Source organism: Gambusia affinis, linkage group LG12 (assembly GCF_019740435.1).
Source record: "Gambusia affinis linkage group LG12, SWU_Gaff_1.0, whole genome shotgun sequence".
NCBI lineage: Eukaryota > Metazoa > Chordata > Actinopteri > Cyprinodontiformes > Poeciliidae > Gambusia > Gambusia affinis.
In genome coordinates, this window is record NC_057879.1 from 28,377,000 (window position 1) to 28,395,143 (window position 18,144).

Genomic DNA, 18,144 nt, shown 5'->3' on the forward strand with positions numbered 1-18,144 from the left:
GTCAATTCAAGTGATGCTAATGATAAAGCTAGTAATGAAGCTCAGCTAGTTAGCTTAGCCGGTGATGACAGATAAATGGCAATTGTTTCTCTGCCATTTGCACATTTAGAAGCAAGTATACAAGTTTAATTGGCAGCTGTAAGCCCCTCCCCTTGCCTCATTGTTTACATCTGAAGTAAATGCTGTCTCTTAAAGACTGATCACACACAGTTTACTAAACAATAGCATCATTTCAATCTGATTAAAAGGCAATTTCCAATAAGTGTGACATGTTTTCAAAAAAATTGTCATTCACCAAAAACCCCTTCATGACACCTTCCATCAGAACATCATGTGAACACAGATAAAATATTCAAGATCTGATATAGTTAAATAACCAATAACATTATTTTAAAGTCATATGATAGTAAATCTAACACTTGGGCAAAAACTGGCAGCAGTTGACACTGACTGCCCACTTAGTGGCATCTACCACTGAGGTAGTGGTGGCTGCTTGACTGTATATGTAAGTATATATATTCTATTATTATTATTCTATTTGTTCAAAGTAAAATTATTCATACTCTATGTTTAATTTGACACAAGCCGGAAGCTGCTGCTTCTAAGCCATGGCAGGTGCCACAGTTTGAGTCTATGGCCGCCTGTTGTTCTCCGGGCCGCCGCTCTCCACCAGAGGGCAGCATGGAGGCGGGAAGCAGAGGAACAGCAGCAGAAGAAGAATCCGGAATTACAATCAAAGCAGATCAATAGCAGGTGAGTTCGATTGTTTTCTTGGTGCCGTTTGTTGCTCCCTATTCTGGTTCCGGTTCCGGTTCCGATCAGAAAGCCGCTGTTTTTATTGAAGCAGAGCTTCAGCTTTTTTAGCTTCTGAACTGAAACTGATGACCGGACTGAGGTTGAGCTTCATGGCCGCAGCTGATTGGTCCCGATCGACAAACATGGACGCTCCGGAACAAAAACAACAACCAGCTGATAACCTACGTGTTTCACATTTTCCCTTTATAAATCTGCAAGCATTAAGTGAAAGCCGAGCATTAAAATTACAATGTTTAATGAACTTTCTGATAAGATCTGATCATTTTAAAAGCTTGAAGGAAAGGGGAAAAAAGACATTGATAAATAACAATGGAAAAAATTAAGACCAAAAATCTTTTTTTTTCCAAGTGAAAACCATCTGAAAAAGTGTTAAAATTTTTTTCAGCTGGACATGGGTCCAGAAATGTTCGTATTTAGTGCATGAATTAAAGAGAAGTTTAACCGTTCTCGAATGACAGAAGGACGGTTAATTATTATAACTTCTATACTGTTGCTGATGGTCTGGAGTTGGAAGGAATCAGTATATCTGAGAATATTGCGTTTGTTTCAACTGAGATGAAGATGATTAATAATTCATCATTTGTACGGTTGACACCGACGGCTCTGTGGGTTTACCAACTGAAGCTCTTGGTTCCACTGACGATGTTAAATGTTCATGAACGTTTTAACTCTTTTTGGGGTGTAAGAATGAGAAAAGAACGTACTGTTCCTCAACAGAACCTGTCCTTAACTGGATCTGACCTTTAACCTCCACGACTCTGCAGGAGCTGCTTCACCAACATGGCCGACATCCTGCAAAATGTTATGGATCACGCAGTCGCTGTTGCACGGAAAGCTGGAGAGGTGAAACATCCTTACAAAGATCCTCACTGGTCTAGTGGGTCCGGTTCCAGCGAGGAACCGGACCCACTAGAACCCACTGAGGGAACTGAAGCTGAAACCCAGTTTTAGTTTTTTGCACCAAATGTTCTGATGTGTTAGATGGTATATTGATCAGGTGAACTGGATCTGGTTTTGATCAGGTGGTGCGTGAGGCTCTGAGTGATGACAGGAAGGTGATGACGAAGAGCTCAGCCGTTGATTTAGTCACTCAAACTGACCAGAAGGTGGAGCAGCTCATCATCCAATCAGTGAAAGAGAAATTCCCTCAGCACAGGTATGAAGCTCCGCCTCCCAACATGTTGAATCAGCTCCATGGACCTTCTCGGTTTGGCACCTTTGCTTCATCTTTAGAAAACCTTTTCTGGGCCATGCTTTTATTGTGAAAATCAGACTAACTGGAAGTGCTTTCAGTTTGATATTTAGTGTCTTTTATATGCAGGTTCATAGGGGAGGAGTCTGTAGCGGCAGGTGAGCCGAGCATCCTGACTGATGATCCCACCTGGATCATCGATCCCATCGACGGAACGACCAACTTTGTTCACGCGTGAGTTTATTTCATCCCACTCATCTGTCCAGGGACAGCAGTCTGATCAATGATGTGATAGTGGGGCAGTAAGGCCACCAGTAAGGCCACAGGGTCACCAGTAAAGGCGCTGACTCCACGGTAAACTCACTGCAAGGTAAAACGGCCGACATCGGTTTCCTCTAAATTCTTAATCAAAAGGCCGCTTCCAGAACCCCCGGGGTTTTACCTGTGGGCCGGTGTAGCAAAGTTTACAGAATACAAGTTTCCACCACTTGGTGGCAGTGATGTGCCGTCAGTAGTTTAATAAGCTGTAATGAGCAGAAGAAGAAACCAGCGGCTAGGCTACAGAAATATTTACTGGAGACATTTTCATGTGAAAATATTTCCAGCGCTGAAGCTCCTCTTCCCATTAACAACCAGTGAATCCAGTGGATCGGGATTCTCCTTTATGGCTTCAAAAAATACAAAACCTAAAGCACTCGGAGCCACTGAACCCAGACTGAACCCACACTGGACCCAGACTGAACCCAGATTGGACCCAGACTGAACCCACACTGGACCCAGACTGAACCCAGACCGAACCCACACTGGACCCAGAGTGAACCCACACTGGACCCACACTGGACCCAGACTGAACCCACACTGGACCCACACTGGACCCAGACTGAACCCACACTGGACCCACACTGAACCCACACTGGACCCAGACTGAACCCACACTGGACCCACACTGGACCCAGACTGAACCCACACTGGACCCACACTGGACCCACACTGGACCCAGACTGAACCCAGACCGAACCCACACTGGACCCAGACATGCGGCAAATGTCGCCGGGTCCAGGAATTGAACCTGCGACAGCCGTGTCGAGGACTCAAGGCCTCCAAATGTGGGTCGTGCTGTCCCCTCGCCACCACAGCACCCCCCAATACATTTGATTTTAAAAGAATTTACTTTTGAGTGCATCTTTTCATTTAACCAATTTTCACATTTTCCCTTGTTGTTTATCTTGTTGGCACCGTAGATATAAAAATGAGTGTATTTCTGTCACAACCTTTAAACAATTTTGAGGTTAATCAAGTTTCTAGAAAAACAACATGGTCATTTCTGAGTTTCAGAAGTCGAAAATTTTCAGGTTTTCAATTCCAGATATTTATTTTTTTCTAAAACTTTTAATCTCAGAATTTTACTCCAGTTACATTTTTAATCCGTTCCAACTGATCAACTGAACGGATCAGTTGATCAGCTGTTCAGTTGTTTTATGTACAGATTTGCGATTGTCACATAATGGTGAAATTTTATTTGATGTTTTTGATAGTAAACCATACATGGATTTGATTTTTAAACTGAACAAAAGTCAGATCAGTTTGGTAAAACAATAGAGGGTTAATATATAAATGGGCCCTGGGGTCAAAAAGGTTGAGGACCCCTGCTGTAAACCATCTGGTCCCAAGTGGGCGGAGCTTATCGCTCCAACGCCTCATGATTGGCTGATGTACGATGAGCGCAATGGCTGAATTATGAATATATCTCATGATTTTTAGAGTTATTGCTTCGGCAAAGGGTTTGATCATATCCCTCTTCCTGATTGGCTGCAGCTCCTCATGTCCCGCCCCCATGTGCAGCTCACATCAATGTGAGTATGTGGGGGTCAAAGGTCAGCCAGAGCCTGAATCTTATTGGTCAGTTTATTTTTTCTGTGAACTAAAAATGATGAGTGGAGTTTGAATCTCCCGTTGTTCTAAGATCCTGAGTTTTTTACAGTGTGCGGTTCTGTTGGGTTGTCGGTTTATTAGTTTTTTTTTGGTTTCATGAACTTAAAAGCTGACGGGTCGCCTGTTGAAACCAGGAGATGTTGAATAAAAATGTCCGACAGATCAGAAGGTAAAACTATCACTGACCTGCAGGAGAACAACCAGATCTCCATCATATGAGTGTTGAACAAAACCAACACAAAACTAAACCACTGAAGCAGAACACACTTTGTTTTATTTTAACATAAACAATGTTAAATAATAAAGACATGGAAGTGAAGCCTATAAACCCAGTAGATCCACGTCCAGAGGAGGATGTAGATTCCAGGTCCAGGTGGTGTCAGAGTCCAGAGGAGCAGAAGGTGAAGCAACAATGTTTGATTCATTGGGAACGTTTCCACTAGATTAAATGGTTTAACCCTCAGTTTTAGTTCCACGCTCAGGAAGAGCAGCAGAGGTCAGTTAACTGGTGACCCATCAGCTCTGCAGTTCAGGAAACATCAAAGAAGCTCATAAACCGGCGACCCAACAGAACCGACCCGGTAAAAAGCTCCACCGGGATCCAAACCATTCTTGGAACTACAGGAGGTTCAAACTCTGATCATTCAGTTTTAGATTACAGAAAAAAACACCAAATAAACAAAAGCAAACTGACCAATAAGATTTAGGCGTTGGCGTGACCTTTGACCCCCACAGACTCAGACGTGCGCTACGTACAAGATGTTTTGGTACATAAGATCTTTTTTTTTCTCCACAATTTTGTTAATTGTAAAGAGAGTTAGATAATAAAAATTTCAGAAATTATTCTTGTCTATTTTTACTTCAAGAAAAATCTTAAGGTAGGCAGAGAGGGAGCAGCCTGCAGACGCTGCCGCCTTCCGATAAAATCCTGCAGACGCTGCCGCCTTCCGATAAAATCCTGCAGACGCTGCGCAGTTCTGAACTTTAACTATAGAAAAGAGTTTTATGCATAAAGCAATTTATTTTAAACATTTGTATAATTTACTAATTAATCTAAATATAAAATGTTATTAATTCAATCTAAAAACATTAAATTAAATCATTTCTGGGGCGTGCTGTGGTGGTGTAGGGGGTTGGAACCCCTCATGCCTGGAGGCCCTAGTCCTCGACGCAGACATTGCGGGTTCGCAGAGTGTTAGCACCAGACGGCTAGCGGATCTTAGTGGAAGTCCTGCAGACGTCTCCTGACTCTGTAACCCATTGGGTTGGAAACAGGATGTGAATTTATTTTAACGGTTTATTTACTAAACTCTATACAGTAAATGTTTCTAAAAGCTTTAACTGAACTGCAGAACATCAAATTATTCACCCCGCTTTATTGGTGACTGCTGATGTCAAGAGGTTTTAATGCATTCCTGTGTGTGCGTGTGTGTGTGTGTGTTGATCTTTCATCGCCCCCTCAGTAAAATGTGTAACTCTCCATTAGCGCCTGCAGGAGGCGCCGCTGTCTCTCCACGCCTGAATCACGTCTCATGTTTGTCTGCAGGTTTCCATTCGTCGCCATCTCCATCGGTTTCACCATCAACAAGAGGGTAAGATTTGGTCACATCACTCAGTCCTTGCCACCAGGGGGCTCCACCAGAGCCCCCTGGTGGCAAGGACTCAGCAAAAACTCAGCCAAACATTATCTAGAGACCAGTGACGTGCGGTGAGGTTCATAGCTGGTGAGGCACTGACGTCATCAGAATCAGATTTGCAAATAGATGCATAGATTGACAGCAGTTTACAGGTTATGTTTCACTTCTGCATCCTTACACATACAAACTGTAGCTCACAAAACACACATTTCCTTAAAAAACAAAACAAAATAAATGTCGAAAGTCGGGATAAGCGAGAGGAAATAAATCACTATCTCAATTATAATCTATCGCTGCACTTGACTTGCTTCCCGAATCGTTTAGCCTAGCTCGCTGTCACTTACTCGGCAGTTGAGGAGTGAACAAGACGAACGTCTGGGATCTTGAGCGCCCCCTGCCATGAGGCAAGAGAACTGCCTGCCTCACCTCGAACCTGTTCTCTGCCGTTTATAATCGCTCATTACACGAAACACGTTACACAAACACAGTTGGTGACAAAAAGCACTGTACATTATATACATAAGCTAAATTATTGGAAATAAGTTCACATATTAAATTTGTTTAAACCATTTTATTGACGCCGTACAGCAACATGCTCTCTCCGCTTAGCAGCCAGCGCAGAGCCAGGGGTTGCGCAATCCAAGGTGAGGCAGAGCTCGCTGCTGCCTCACCGGCATCGCTTCCAAGCATTTGAATGGGAAAATAAGAAAATTCAGCGATTTTGAACAAATAAAAATCGAAATTGGTGAAGCTACATGAAAAATAAATATTTTTTAGTACAAACCACCGGATGAATATAACAATTTAAATTACTTTATGATTATATATTTTCTTTCTTTCCATGATGGCTGGTGAGGCACTGCCTCACCTGCCTCCCCTGACCGCACGTCACTGCTAGAGACAGACGGCGTTAAGGAGCAAGAAACAAGTCGACTGGAGAAGCACAATGATTAGTTGATGGCAGCATTATGCAGCATCACAGCAACACAGACCCAGTGTTTCATCTATGTAGAGAAAATAAATGCAGAGATGCAGATTGGAGAAAAGTAGAAGGGGAGAAAAAGTGGACAGATGGAGCTGATGGGGTGATGGGGTGATTGGAGGTGATGGGGGTGATGGAGGTGATGGGGGTGATGGAGGTGATAGGGGTGATGGGGGTGATGGAGGTGATAGGGGTGATGGAGGTCCTGACAGAGAAAAGATGGATTTGATTCTAATGCTGTAAATATTCTGGAGATGAAGGAAGAAACCCCAGAAACTAAGATGGGATTTAAATAACATCCTGGTTAAATAACTCAGTTCTTTATTTGATCACTGGAGGATCATTTGACCTGATCAGTGAGCCACTGATCAGGTTCTGTTCAGAGGTTCTGGTCCGGAAACAAATTCAGTTGGGTCATAATTTGAAGCAGGAAGTTTGTAGTTGACCAGGTTTTAATGATTCAGGTTGAAGCTTCGGTTCTGGAGGAACATCAGTGACCAGCGGATCTACGGGAGCCTGGAAGGAAAGCCAACATCCAAACTGCCTCACTGCTTACAGTTTTACTTTCACAGCTTTCTGTTGTTATGATAATGATAATAAAATTCTGTTAGCTAAGCTGCTTTAAGAAAAACCGGACAAGTTGTCCTAAGGAAGCAGTCTGCTGATGTCATCCTCAGGTGGAGGTGGGCGTGGTCTACAGCTGCCTGGAGGACAAGATGTTCACAGCCCGGCGGGGCAGGGGAGCGTTCTGCAACGGGGAGCCGCTGCAGGTTTCTGATCAGACAGGTCAGTCAGCAATAATCACCAATAATCTTCTGAGAGCAGCACCAGACTCCACCTGTTGATTCCAGATCTTCACCGATCCATCATCGCCACCGAGTTCGGATCCAACAGAGACCCAGAAGTGGTGGACAAGATCTTCAGCAGCCTGAGGAACATCCTGAGCCTCCCAGTGCATGGGTACTGTAGTACCTGTAGTACCTGTAGTACCTCTGGTACCTGTGGTACCTGTGGTACCTGTAGTACCTGTGGTACCTGTGGTACCTGTAGTACCTCTGGTACCTGTAGTACCTGTGGTACCTGTAGTACCTCTGGTACCTGTGGTACCTGTGGTACCTGTAGTACCTCTGGTACCTGTAGTACCTGTGGTACCTCTGGTACTTGTGGTACCTGTTGTACCTGTAGTACCTGTGGTACCTGTAGTACCCGTGGTACCTGTAGTACCTCTGGTACCTGTGGTACCTGTAGTACCTCTGGTACCTGTGGTACCTGCGGTACCTCTGGTACCTGTGGTACCTGTGGTACTTGTGGTACCTGTGGTACCTCTGATACCTGTAGTACCTCTGGTACCTGTGGTACCTGTAGTACCTGTGGTACCTGTACTACCTGTAGTACCTGTGGTACCTCTGGTACCTGTGGTACCTGTAGTACCTGTAGTACCTGTGGTACCTGTAGTACCCGAGGTACCCGACGTACCTGTAGTACCTCTGGTACCTGTTGTACCTGTAGTACCTCTGGTACCTGTGGTACCTCTGGTACCTGTTGTACCTGTAGTACCTGTGGTACCTGTAGTACCTCTGGTACCTGTGGTACCTGTAGTACCTCTGGTACCTGTGGTACCTCTGGTACTTGTGGTACCTCTGGTACTTGTGGTACCTGTGGTACCTCTGGTACTTGTGGTACCTCTGGTACCTGTGGTACCTGTAGTACCCGAGGTACCCGACGTACCTGTGGTGCCTTTGGTTCCTGTGGTACCTGTGGTGCCTGAGGTACACATTGACTTGTTTTCCTGCTGATGGTACCACTGTGTGTATGTCGCCCCTCTGTGTAGCTCCTTTTTGCCCTGTGTTGTCCTTTGTTGCCCCATGTTGCCTGCATCTCACCCTGTGTGTCTCCAGGGTGCGTGGTGCCGGCACCGCGGCCATCAACCTGAGCCTGGTTGCGTCCGGCTGCGTGGAGGCCTACTATGAGATGGGGATGCATGTCTGGGACATTGCCGCCGGATCGTTGCTGGTTCTGGAGGCTGGAGGAGTCGTGATGGATGTGGACGGTGAGGACGCTGCGGCGCGCCCTCTCCTTCTGCTGTCGTCTCCTCACCCGCCTTTCTCTGTCCAGGTGGAGACGTGGACCTGATGTCCAGGAGGATTGTGGCAGCCAACAACCGCAGTGTGGCGCTGCGGCTGGTGGAGCAGATCGCCCCCTACAGGCCGGACAGAGATGACGTGCCGCCTACTGCCTGTGATTAAATGGTTTAGCCAGAACACAGAGTCTGAGTCTTTATTCTGCCCCAGCAGGTTCTCCCGGGTTCTGCTCACCATAACCACTTCTGACCCATTCATTAGCTGCTTCCCCCCTCCCAGCAATAGAACCGACAGAACCAGAAGAACCTACTTGTGCATATGTATACTTTGTGCCCCAGACCTCAAGCATGGGGCAGTGACACATGTCGTCCAGCAGGGGGCAGCACATGCAGCGGAGCAGGAAGAGGTGGCGGCCGCTGCGCCTCGCGGCTCGTCTAATGAAGCTTTGAGGAACACCTGAGTCCAGCCGGCGGCTCTGAGCCTCTCATGGGAACCGACCCTTCCAGTTTCTGGAAAAAGTATTCCCGTTTCTGGTCCTGATTCGGTGCAGTTGAAAAAGACCTGGCTGCAGCAAACTGGGACAGATCGCTGATTTTGCTGCGACCCCTCACTGAATGATTTCTTGTATACACCAGATCTCCTTCCTGAAAATCTGGGGCAACATCCACATCCTGGTTTCTCTGAGCTGTTCTACTCTCTACGTTTGGGTTAGGGTGACCAGACGTCCTCTTTTTCCCGGACATGTCCTACTTTTCAGACCTAAAAAAATGTCCGGGGGGAATTTAAAAACCGTCCGGGATTTTGGTCAACTGCCTCAAAACACATTACATAGCTTACAGTGCATTGTGATTACATTGCCACTCCGTTCCACTACTCCATTCCATCCCCCACCCCAACAAAAAAAGAAGTGTCCTCCTTTTCAGAAACCCAAATCTGGTCACCCTAGTTTTGGTGAACCATTTCATAGACAGAATTGAGTGATTTTTGATGCTCTTCAGCCCACTCTTTTTAGGGCAGGTCGGGTTTCTTTTATTTACTTCAGCGCAGCTCACAATTTTTTACAAATTCTGTAGCTTTCTGTGTACTTATGAATCTGCTCCTTAGTCGCATCCTTTCGGGTCTGTTACTGCCTCTAGTGGCGTGGGGGTGGTAGCACAACTAACATAACTACGTCACTAAATGAGAATGCCACAAAGAGTTTATTATTTATTATTAATGTTTCATTTTCAAATTTTAAACAGTTTGGGTCGTTCCTGGACAGTCAGCTCAGCTTTGCTGAAAACACTGGCTATATTTTTAAGAACTGTTCTCAGAGACTCCATCTTTTAGAAGACCCAGTGATCTTTGGGGTAGCCAACTAGAGCTTGTGTACAAGACTGTTGTTTTAACTTTTCACCTCGGCTGGTTTGGTCACATGAGCTGCAGAACAACAGACAGGTAAAATATCAGGTAAATGGAGGTGAAACCAAAAACAAGTCTGTCTCAGCTGTTTGCTGAAAGAACATGGAAGATGGAAGGAATATTTCAGCAGAGAGCATCCGTCCTCTTTACTCATCAGTTTGACCCTCTGAGCTCAGGAAGGACTTACTGTTTTCAGTGTGTTCAGTGTGTGTGTTCAGTGTGTTCAGTGTGTGTGTTCAGTGTGTGTTCAGTGTGTGTGTTCAGTGTGTGTGTCCAGTGTGTGTGTTCAGTGTGTGTGTTCAGTGTGTGTGTTCAGTGTGTGTTCAGTGTGTGTGTTCAGTGTGTGTTCAGTGTGTGTTCAGTGTGTGTTCAGTGTGTGTTCAGTGTGTGTGTTCAGTGTGTGTTCAGTGTGTTCAGTGTGTGTTCAGTGTGTTCAGTGTGTGTTCAGTGTGTGTGTTCAGTGTGTTCAGTGTGTGTTCAGTGTGTTCAGTGTGTGTTCAGTGTGTGTGTTCAGTGTGTGTGTTCAGTGTGTGTGTTCAGTGTGTTCAGTGTGTGTTCAGTGTGTGTTCAGTGTGTGTTCAGTGTGTGTGTTCAGTGTGTGTTCAGTGTGTGTTCAGTGTGTGTTCAGTGTGTTCAGTGTGTGTGTTCAGTGTGTGTGTTTAGGGTGTGTGTGGCGTTAACTGGAGCAGATTAACAGGATGAGCTGCAGATTTTTCCTGTAATTCCAGCTGTGAACCTCGGATCGGTACAGAGACTTGTTAACGGGTCGGTTCTGGTCGGAGCAGAATCAGAACTGACTGTGCTGAAGGGGATCCAGGATCAGTGGAATGTTCTGGTTATCCGTTTCCTATCTCAAATGCTTGTGAGGTTCTGACCCAGCAGAACTGGTTCAGAACCGCGTCATTCTTGCTGGATCTGCATCCTGGATTACCAAAGGATGAAGAGGCTCCGCCTCCTTGCCGTCTTCGTCCTGGCCTTGTGGGCGGAGCCAAGATGCTTTGTGATGCTGACCTCTGAGGTTCTCCAAGAGACAGACAGACCCAGTGGACCGGGTGGAACCAATGGAACCGAGGAGCCGGTTCTGTTCCACCTCAAGAGGACGAGGCGGAGCTGGGTCTGGAACCAGTTCTTTGTCCTGGAGGAGGACGCCGGACATGAGCCTCAGTATGTGGGGAAGGTAAGACCAGAACCTCCTGAACCGGTTCTGAACGGGTCTGGAAATTGGTTCTGTCATGGGAGACATTTCGAATCTGGATCCATGTTTGGTTTGGAGTTTGAGGTGAATCCAACCATTTTCACTGGGCATCTGATCCACTTCTTGGTAAAACAATCATGTCGATGTTCTGTGACCCCCCCCCCAAAAAGAGGGTGGAACTGGGGAACAGGTTATTTTAGGAACATAAAATATTTGGTTCCCTTCTTGTAACTGACAACCGTTTCCAAATTCTCAACAATTATGTCTGATAGTCTGAGTGAACCACAAAAAATTAACAACCAGAAATGTTTTTATCCAGCAATCTGTCATGTTTTACTTTACAGCGGGATTTTCCAGAAAACTTACACTCTGATCTTTTCAGGATCTGCTGTCAGCAGCTTCTCTCCTCTTATATGAGCAATGAAAAATCACAAACACACACAACCTGATGGAAACCCGTGGTGACCGACTTTTATTTGTCAGGCTTGAGTGACAAAAGTAGAAAGACCGATTATCTAGGCGATTAAAAAATCTAAACGGTGTCCGAAGAACTTCTTTATCTATTTATTTGACCACCTTGAAAGTTACAACCTTGACATGATTATATGAGTTATTTTACCGATAAATCAATCAGTAACGCCGTGGAAATGATCGGATCCTCTGGCTGCAGTGGGCGCTCCCGACACAGCCGGCAGAATTTCACACAAGACCGGTGATCTAGTCAGAACTCTGGCAAAGCGGCCCAGACTCCGGTACCGGTCATACAGGGAACCCATTATATTATTATTAATAATAATGCCAATAATATTGATTATTGTTGCTCATTGTTGACAAGACATGCAGTGGCAGAACTGGGCCAACTGGTTTTGTGTTCTGGGCTAACTGGTCTCTTCCCCTGCAGCTCCACTCTGACCTGGACAGAGGGGACGGTCAGGTGACGTACCACCTCAGTGGCGACGGAGCCATGTCCATCTTCACCGTTGATGAGGGGACTGGAGACATCCACGCCACCCGCAGGCTGGACCGGGAACAGCAGGCCTCCTACGTCCTGCGGGCCCAGGTCCGGGACCGGACCAGCCAGCTGCTGCTGGAGCCCGAGTCCCAGTTCACCATCCGAGTCCAGGACATCAACGACAATGCTCCAAGGTTTCTGGACGGCCCCTACGCCGCCAAGGTCCCGGAGCGGGCCCCGGCAGGTGGGTCTGGACCCGGACCTGCTGGTTGCTTCGGTTATAGTTAGTGAGACAGTCTGCAGGGAGCAGAACCAGCACTTAAGCTGGACCTGACCTGAATTCAACCTGAACCTGAAGCTTAGCAGCCCGTCAGAATCAGACATGCTTTTATTCTGAAGGTCAGGCTTTCAACGAACAAATCAGACTTTTATAGTGAAAGGTTCTGTGACTACAGAGCAAGGTGTTCTGAGGCCGCAGTGCTCTGATTGGCCTCTGGGTGTCAGCGCTGCATCTGTGTGCAGGAACATCTGTGGTGACGGTGACGGCGACAGACGCTGACGACCCGACCTATGGAACCGCGGCCCGAATCGTCTACAGCCTCCTGCAGGGTGGACCATACTTCACTGTAGACCCAAACACAGGTAGGGTCTGATTCTGACCCAGAATCTGGCTCTGATTGGTCCAGATGTTGCTACCAGAACCCTTTGGTACCAGCCAGTAGGTTCTGTTGGTTTTAGAGGAAGAATAGGAGGTAGATCCTGTAGTTATCACGGTTCACTCGTCTCTACAAGTCTCTTTCTTCCTGGTGGTTCCCTGTCGACCTTTGACCCCTGGTATTCCAGGTGTGGTGCAGACCGCCCTGCCAGACCTGGACCGGGAGACTCAGGACCGGTACCAGTTGGTGGTCCAGGCCCGGGACTTGTTGGGTCGGAGGGGGGCTCTGTCCGGAACCACGGCAGTTACCGTGACGCTGACAGACGTCAACGACAACCCGCCGCGCTTCCCTCGCAGTGAGTCTGAACTTTGACCTCTGTGACCTCTGACCTCTGGACCGGCTCCTTGTGACACCCCCTCCTGTCCCACAGGGAACTACCAGTTCAGTATTCCGGAGTTGATACCGGCGCCGGCTGTGGTGGCTCGGATAAAAGCCGTGGACCCGGACTTGGGTCACAATGCCGAAGTGGAGTACCGGGTTCTGGACGGAGATGAACTGGGAACCTTCCGGGTTCTGACGGATCCAAACACACAGGAGGGTCTGCTGACACTGGTCAAGGTACTGGATCTGGTTCTAGTTCTGACCCAGTTCTGGTTCTGACATGGTTTTTGTCCCCCAGGGCCTGGATTTTGAGGTCCAGTCCAGCTACTTGCTGCGGGTCGAGGCGTCCAACCGGCAGACGGACTCCCGCTTCCTGCTGGCCGGTCCGTTCAGCGACGAGGTTCTGGTCCAGCTGCAGGTGGTGGACGAGGATGAGTCCCCCGTCTTCTCCGAGTCCGTCCATCACCTGTCCGTGTTGGAGGACGCTCCGGTCGGAACCACGGTGGGCGCTGTGTCGGCTCACGACCCGGACCGGTCCAACAGTCCTATCAGGTACCGGTGGAGTGGACAGCTTCAGGACCCTCTCCGTCCCTCTGTCCCTCTGTGTCCTTCTGTCTCCAGGTACTCCATAGACAGGAAGTCGGACATCGGGGGTTTCTTTGACATCGACAGCAGTTCCGGTACCATAAGAACCAGCAGGTTTCTGGACCGTGAAGTCAGAGTTCAGCACAATATAACGATCATCGCCATGGAGATTTGTAGGTCACATGATCGCAGCGTGGAGCCCTGATTGGCTGCCAACTGACAGGTGTGCTTGTGTTTGCAGCGGACCCGTCCCAGGCCGGCTCGGTTCTGGTTCTGGTCTCTGTGACGGACGTAAACGACAATCCGCCAAGTTTCGCCGCTGAGTCACAGACGTTTGTCTGTGAGGACGTCCATGCCGGCCAGGTGAGTTTCACCTGGCCAGGCACTGCCAGGAAGTCAGCTGACCTTTGACCTCTGCGTCTCCTCCTGCAGGTCGTCGGGACTCTGAGCGCTGTGGATCCGGACGACCCCGAGGACGGACATCACTTCCTGTTCTCACTGCCTGCAGGAAGCGATGCAAACCTCAGCTTCAGCCTGATTGACAACGGCGGTATGGGTTCTGGGTCAGAACTGGGCCGGGACTCTGGGTCCGAACCAGCTGCTGACTCGTTTCTCTGCTTGCAGACAACACTGCCTCGGTTCTGGCGCTGCAGCCCGGTGTGCGGCTGCGGGACCAACCTGTCCACCTGGTTGCCGTGGTGATCGCAGACGGCGGCCATCCGTCCCTCAGTAGCACCAACACGCTGACAGTCTCCGTCTGTCACTGTGATCGCTATGGAAACCAGCGCCACTGCAGCTGGGACGAGCCGCACCATGTCGCTGTGGCAACCGCCGCAGTCCTGTCCGGCCTGCTCACATTCCTGGGTACGCAAAGTGAAGCGGTCCGCTTTGGGCTGAACCAGACCGGACCACTTCAGTGTCTCCTTCCTCCTCAGGGGTTGCCATGGTAACGGCTGCGGTCAGGTTCAGGCGACAGGAGGAGGCGGAGGATGAAGAGCGGGACGCCCAGGAGAATTTCGCCTGTTACGATGACGAAGGTGGTGGCGAGGAAGACACCAAGGCCTTCAACATGGCCGCCCTGAGACATCTGGACCAGCTCAACTCGACCGGCGGTTCCGCTGACCTGGAGGCCCGGAAGGCCCGGCTGCTGAAGGCAAACCTGGACCCCACGGCGCCCCCTGCTGACTTACTGCCCATGTTCTGGAATGGTGGCGGCTCGGCGGCGTGCTCGATCTGCTCCATCAGCTCCAACAGCTCCCCTGGCCCAGCAGAACCCGACCAGAACTTCTTGTGGGCCTCAAGGTTCTGGAGGCTGGTCGACCTCTATGAACCCAGAGGGGTGGAGCCTGAAGAGGACATCTGATTGGATGGAAGGCGACCTCAGAGCCTCAGGCAGAACCCAACAGGCAGAACCAACCTGACTGGAACCAACAGTACCTGACCACGACGTCACCATTGTTGCCGTGACAACTCCTGTTTCCCTGCAGTCTGTGCTAAGTCAATTTGAGAGTGTGATGTCATGTTGTGTCCTGCAAATTATTTACAGCATTGCTAGCTAGCAAGACTATAAATGTTCAGAACTGTTTCAACCTGACAATATTCAAATAAACACAAAGAAGTCCTTCAGTTTCTCCAAGTCCTCCACTTTGTCCAAGTCCTTCAGTTTCTCCAAGTCCTCCACTTTCTCCAAGTCCTCCAGTTTCCCCAAGTCCTCCAGTTTCCCCAAGTCCTCCAATTTATCCAAGTCCTCCAGTTTATCCAAGTCCTCCAGTTTCTCCAAGTCCTCCAGAGTTTCCAAGTCCTCAACTTTGTCCAAGTCCTCCAGTTTTTCCAGGTCCTGCAGTTCCTCAAAGTCCTTCAGTTTATCCCAGTCCTTCAGTTTATCCAAGTCCTCCAGTTTCTCCAGGTCCTCAACTTTGTCCAAGTCCTCCCGTTTTTCCAAGTCCTGCAGTTTTTCTAAGTCCTCCACTTTCTCCAAGTCCTCCACTTTCTCCAAGTCCTCCAGTTTCCCCAAGTCCTCCAGTTTCTCCAAGTCCTCCACTTTGTCCAAGGCCTCCAGTTTCTCCAAGTTCCCCAGTTTCTCCAAGTCCTTCAGAGTCTCCAAGTCCTCAACTTTGTCCAAGTCCTCCATTTTCTCCAAGTCCTCCAGAGTCTCCATGTTCTCCAGTATCTCCAAGTCCTCCACTTTGTCCAGGTTTTCCAGAGTCTCCAAGTCCTCCACTCTCCAAGTCCTTCAGTTTCTCCATGTCCTCCAGAGTCTCCAAGTCCTCAACTTTTTCCAAGTCCTCCAGTTTATCCAAGTCCTCCAGTTTCTCCAGTTTCTCCAAGTCCTTCAGGTTCTCCATGTCCTTCGGTTTGTCCATGTCCTCCAGTGTCTCCAAGTCCTCCAGAGTCTCCAAGTCCTCAACTTTGTCCAAGTGCTCCAGTTTTTCCAAGTCCTGCAGTTTCTCCAGGTCCTCCAGTTTCTCCAAGTCCTTCAGTTTCTCCATGTCCTCCAGTGTCTCCAAGTCCTCCAGTTTCTCCAAGTCCTTCAGTTTCTCCATGTCCTCCAGTGTCTCCATGTCCTCCAGAGTCTCCAAGTCCTCCAGAGTCTCCAGGTCCTCAACTTCGTCCAAGTCCTCCAGTATTGCCATGTCCTGCAGTTTCTCTAAGTTCTTCAGTTTCCCCAAGTCCTCCACTTTGTCCAAGTCCTCTAGAGTTTCCAAGTCCTCCGGTTTCCCCAAGTCCTCCACTTTGTCCAAGTCCTCTAGAGTCTCCAAGTCCTACAGTATCTCCAAGTCCTCCAGTGTCTCCAAGTCCTCCAGAGTCTCCAAGTCCTCAACTTTGTCCAAGTCCTCCAGTTTTTCCAAGTCCTGCAGTTTCTCTTAGTCCTTCAGTTTATCCAAGTCCTTCAGTTTCTCCAAGTCCTCCACTTTCTCCAAGTCCTCCAGTTTCCCCAAGTCCTCCAGTTTCCCCAAGTCCTCCAATTTATCCAAGTCCTCCAGTTTATCCAAGTCCTCCACTTTGTCCAAGTCCTCCAGTTTTTCCAAGTCCTGCAGTTCCTCTAAGACCTTCAGTTTATCCAAGTCCTTCAGTTTATCCAAGTCCTCCGGTTTCCCCAAGTCCTCCACTTTGTCCAAGTCCTCAATTTTGTCCAAGGCCTCCAGTATCTCCAAGTCCTCCACTTTGTCCAAGTTTTCCAGAGTCTCCAAGTCCTCCAGTCTCCAAGTCCTCCAGTTTCTCCAAGTCCTTCAGTTTCTCCATGTCCTCCAGTGTCTCCATGTCCTCCAGAGTCTCCAAGTCCTCCAGAGTCTCCAGGTCCTCAACTTCGTCCAAGTCCTCCAGTTTTTCCAAGTCCTGCAGTTTCTCTAAGTTCTTCAGTTTCCCCAAGTCCTCCACTTTGTCCAAGTCCTCTAGAGTCTCCAAGTCCTCCGGTTTCCCCAAGTCCTCCACTTTGTCCAAGTTTTCCAGAGTCTCCAAGTCCTCAACTTTGTCCAAGTCCTTCAGTTTTTCCAAGTCCTGCAATTTCTCTAAGTCCTTCAGTTTATCCAAGTCCTCCACTTTGTCCATGTCCTTCAGTTTCTTTATGTCCTCCAGTGTCTCCATGTCCTCCAGAGTCTCCAAGTCCTCCAGTTTTCACAAGTCCTCCACTTTGTCCAAGTCCTCAATTTTGTCCAAGGCCTCCAGTTTCTCCAAGTTCCCCATTTTCTTCAAGTCCTCCACTTTGTCCAAGTCCTTCAGTTTCTCCAAGTCCTCAACTTTGTCCAAGTCCTCCATTTTCTCCAAGTTCTCCAGTATCTCCAAGTCCTCCACTTTGTCCAAGTTTTCCAGAGTCTCCAAGTCCTCCAGTTTCTCCAAGTCCTCAACTTTGTCCAAATCCTCCAGTTTTCCCAAGTCCTGCAGTTTCTCCAGGTCCTCTAGTTTCTCCAAGTCCTTCAGTTTCTCCATGTCCTCCAGTGTCTCCAAGTCCTCCAGTGTCTCCAAGTCCTCCAGAGTATCCAGGTCCTCAACTTCGTCCAAGTCCTCCACTTTGTCCAAGTCCTCTAGAGTCTCCAAGTCCTCCGGTTTCCCCAAGTCCTCCACTTTGTCCAAGTTTTCCAGAGTCTCCAAGTCCTCCAGAGTCTCCAAGTCCTCCAGAGTTTCCGAGTCCTCCAGAGTCTCCGAGTCCTCCAGAGTCTTCAAGTCCTGCAGTTTCCTGCAGATTTTTTTTATTTATTATTATTTTATATTATGGATAAAAAATTGAACTTGATGATTTAATGGAGTGAATATAAGTACATCCTGTAATCAGTTCTGGTGTTTCAATTTCATGTTGCTGGTCAAACTGGGTCCAGAACCCAGTGTCTGGGTCCAGA

At 48.2% G+C, this 18,144-nt stretch overlaps 2 protein-coding genes across 3 annotated transcripts; both read left to right on the top strand.

Annotated features, from left to right (window-relative positions):
* The first annotated feature begins 625 nt into the window (after positions 1-625).
* Positions 626-8,826, top strand: impa1 (inositol monophosphatase 1). 2 transcript variants are annotated; one of them, XM_044134756.1, is made up of 9 exons: positions 626-753; positions 1,581-1,659; positions 1,839-1,972; positions 2,138-2,242; positions 5,487-5,532; positions 7,237-7,345; positions 7,411-7,519; positions 8,458-8,609; positions 8,675-8,826. In XM_044134756.1, the coding sequence occupies exons 2-9, from the start codon at positions 1,597-1,599 to the stop codon at positions 8,803-8,805; spliced, it is 849 nt and encodes a 282-aa protein (XP_043990691.1). In that variant the 5' UTR covers positions 626-753; positions 1,581-1,596; the 3' UTR covers positions 8,806-8,826. The 2 variants fall into 2 exon arrangements, with proteins under 2 accessions (XP_043990691.1, XP_043990692.1); XM_044134757.1 differs by having other exon boundaries at positions 685-753; positions 1,534-1,659; positions 8,675-8,822.
* Positions 8,827-10,978: 2,152 nt separating this feature from the next.
* On the top strand, positions 10,979-15,190 carry LOC122841453 (cadherin-7-like). Its single transcript, XM_044134759.1, has 11 exons — positions 10,979-11,218; positions 12,138-12,432; positions 12,711-12,830; positions 13,032-13,199; positions 13,275-13,462; positions 13,524-13,777; positions 13,847-13,983; positions 14,052-14,173; positions 14,243-14,360; positions 14,435-14,674; positions 14,746-15,190. The coding sequence occupies exons 1-11, from the start codon at positions 10,979-10,981 to the stop codon at positions 15,171-15,173; spliced, it is 2,310 nt and encodes a 769-aa protein (XP_043990694.1). The 3' UTR covers positions 15,174-15,190.
* The last annotated feature ends 2,954 nt before the right edge of the window (positions 15,191-18,144 follow it).